This window comes from Morone saxatilis, unplaced genomic scaffold (genome assembly GCF_004916995.1).
Source record: "Morone saxatilis isolate NCDOM2014 unplaced genomic scaffold, NCSU_SB_2.0 Contig20, whole genome shotgun sequence".
Lineage (NCBI taxonomy): Eukaryota > Metazoa > Chordata > Actinopteri > Moronidae > Morone > Morone saxatilis.
Genome location: NW_023339763.1, coordinates 11,009,228 through 11,012,080, shown reverse-complemented (window position 1 = coordinate 11,012,080; position 2,853 = coordinate 11,009,228). Strand labels below are relative to the sequence as shown.

At 43.2% G+C, this 2,853-nt stretch overlaps 1 protein-coding gene across 1 annotated transcript in view; it reads right to left on the bottom strand.

Annotated features, from left to right (window-relative positions):
* The window catches only part of LOC118331768 (max-binding protein MNT-like), a 10,975-nt gene that overhangs the window by 7,171 nt on the left and 951 nt on the right, over positions 1 to 2,853 (bottom strand). Inside the window, exons 2-4 of the mRNA XM_035666845.1 lie at positions 2,550 to 2,851; positions 2,404 to 2,445; positions 2,009 to 2,120 (exon numbers count right to left, since the gene is read on the bottom strand). Of these exons, the coding sequence (XP_035522738.1) occupies positions 2,009 to 2,120; positions 2,404 to 2,445; positions 2,550 to 2,851 (456 nt within the window). The remainder of the gene's footprint in view (positions 1 to 2,008; positions 2,121 to 2,403; positions 2,446 to 2,549; positions 2,852 to 2,853) is intronic.

Genomic DNA, 2,853 nt, shown 5'->3' with positions numbered 1-2,853 from the left:
ACACACACACACACACTCTTCCATGCAGACAAACATGAAGGAACGGACTGACTACAGTGCCCAGGCCACCTGCCGCCCGTTGCTATGGTTACTGAGCGTTCTGAACGCGAGAGGGAAGAAAAGGTTGAGACAGACAGAGGTTAAAATTGTTGCAAGTCTGCACCAATTGCACTGTTTATAACCTCGGAGACACTGCTGCATCGCTCCGTTAGTGCGCCCGGCACGGACGGCGTCTCTGCAATCTAGCGGTGCAGAGCAGATCGGAGTGGGTGAGCTGCGGTGACGTCATCGGGCTTGCTCTAGCCATGTGCTCAGATTTCACATGGCTCGGGGAGAGGGAGACTGAGTGAGGTTTACAGATTTGCATGGAGGAGATGTACCGAGAGAGGAGGTGGGGGGAAAGAAGAAGGGGCGAGTCTGTCGTCTACAAGAAAAACCTACTGATTATTTTATAGATCAGAGGAGAAGGTGCCAAACTAGGAACATTGAGTAGCTGTTGGACATTTAATACGGGCTTTAATTGTGCAGCTGTATTAGATTACATTGGTAAATGGGAAATATATTAAATATTACTGTTCTGTGGAATCATGTTATTTTATCTTAGTTTAGGTTTTACACGTCTGACGTTTCATTATGCATAGGAGTGAAGTAATTCATTGGGTTTAACATTAGTTTTTATCATTTTATGTGTGGTTTTCCATATACTACTCATATTGTGATATGGAAAAATATTCCTACTACATAATGTGATTGTTATTGCCCTATATTAATCAGTCTCTGCAGTCTGCATAACAGTGTGGGCTGCAGGAAAATATGAAGTATCTACTGGTAGCTGTGGGACTATTTGTACAATCACTTATTCCACTGATTGTGTTTTTTAATAATCAATACATTTTTATTCTATAAAAAAAAACAGGAAATAGCACCAACAGTCCAAAATCTAAAAATATTGAATTTACAATCATATAAATAATGTTTCAGCCCTAGTAGCTACTACCATTACATACACTGTTATTTGTTTGTGTGGCTGGTAAATGACCTACATTGCTTTTAAAACATGAAAACTTGAGCTGCACAGTATGGATTTCCTCACCAGCAGCTTGGCTCTGCCTCATATCAAAACCATCACCATCTCCTGTCAAAGAGACAAATCTCCCCGTGGTACGTTCCCTGAAGGCTGGCCCAGGTTCTTCCATCTCATGGCCTAATTTAGCTCCTTCCACTAAGTCCCCGTCGCATATTCCATTGAACTCAGTCTCATAAATCTTCTACTCCACAAAAAAGGAACCACTGAATCTAGCTGCAGGCTGCCACAGTGCAGGAATCCTCCCTCGTCTACTTTTGTAGACTGAAAACTCACCTCTTCAGGCTATTCGGTCCCCCCCTCCACCCCTCCACCCCCACACCACCTTCAGCAATGCAATGTTAGTTCACTACACAACTGCAATATGCTACAAATCTCTTCTCACAAAAAATGTAATTCCTTCATCCTTTCCAGGTATTTAGCTCTCAGAACAACCAGTTCTTTTTCTGTTTCATACTGAATGACACTACACGACAGCAGGATGGAGTTACACAACATTTCTACTGGATAAGAATCTCACTGAAACACTTCAAACACAAACTAATGTTCTACAAAAAAAAAGTTAACTGAGTGTGTTATAAAGAAATAGCCAATACAATGTATTATAGACTCAGGAAACATTGGATTTATTCACCACCTTCTTACAGGCTGATTCACCAGTATTTGGCAGATGCCATATCATAGTCACAAGAGACTAACCAACACAAAATGGCTTAATGGCTAACAAAACAGGCATTGTATATCAATTACACTGGACCAAAGCCTGTGCTGTTCCCACAGTCGAACCAATCAATTAAAAACTAGAGAAAGCTGAAAACAATACGATGAAAAACAAGACCCAAAATATTGTCAGACCACACCAATATGTAAAGGCTTACAGTCCCACTGTGCTGGGAAAGCTGGGAAAATATGTTCAAACTCTACCTGTATGTAACGCAAAGCGCTGCGCAGAACGCTGAGGTTGGAGGTTTTCTTCTCATCAACATTTGGAACGTTCTTCTTCAGCGTCTCAAAACACTCTTTGAGGTGCGCTCGCCTGAAGGGCCAAGAGTCAGAAACGAGAAAGAGTCACACTTTTGATATGGCTGTCATTAGCGTAGTGTCTTCATGTAGAATATTCATCATTTATAAGTAAGTCGATCATTTGCTTGAGAGGTTAACCAAGCTGTTGTCATTTAAAGAGACTTTATAACTCCAATTTTCATGCTTGAGAAGGATTTCATGGTTTTGTATATGTTGAGGAAATGACCTTTGGACTGTTGAACTTCCTGATGAGTTAACACAAACGGCAACAAGACGTTCAGCTTATTATGACTCACCTGTTCTTCTCCAGTTTATTGTGCACCTCTCTGGTCCCCGCTCTGGAAACACAAAACACAAAACACATGATCAGATACGATCAGACAGAGCTATAAAACACTACACTCTTATCTATCAGCCTCAACAAAAACACACACAAACTGACCCTCCTGGTCTCCTCTTCCCTTCCATCCCCTTAATGTCCTCCATCATCACTCCATTAGGCCGCGGCTGAGATGTGGGCGGAGCTTGATGGGGAACCAGTGCATGCTGAGAGCCAGAGCCGTTAGTGCTGATGGAGGTTGAGTACTGAATCTGAACCTGAGGCTGTGATTGGCTGGGCTTTGCACCAATCAGCTGCTGACTAGTCTCTACCTTAATCTGGGAGGCGCACAACAGGTGAGGAGAGGCCGGCTGCGGCTGCGGCTGCGGCTGCTGCACCGGCTGCGGCGGCTGCTGGTGGTGCTGCT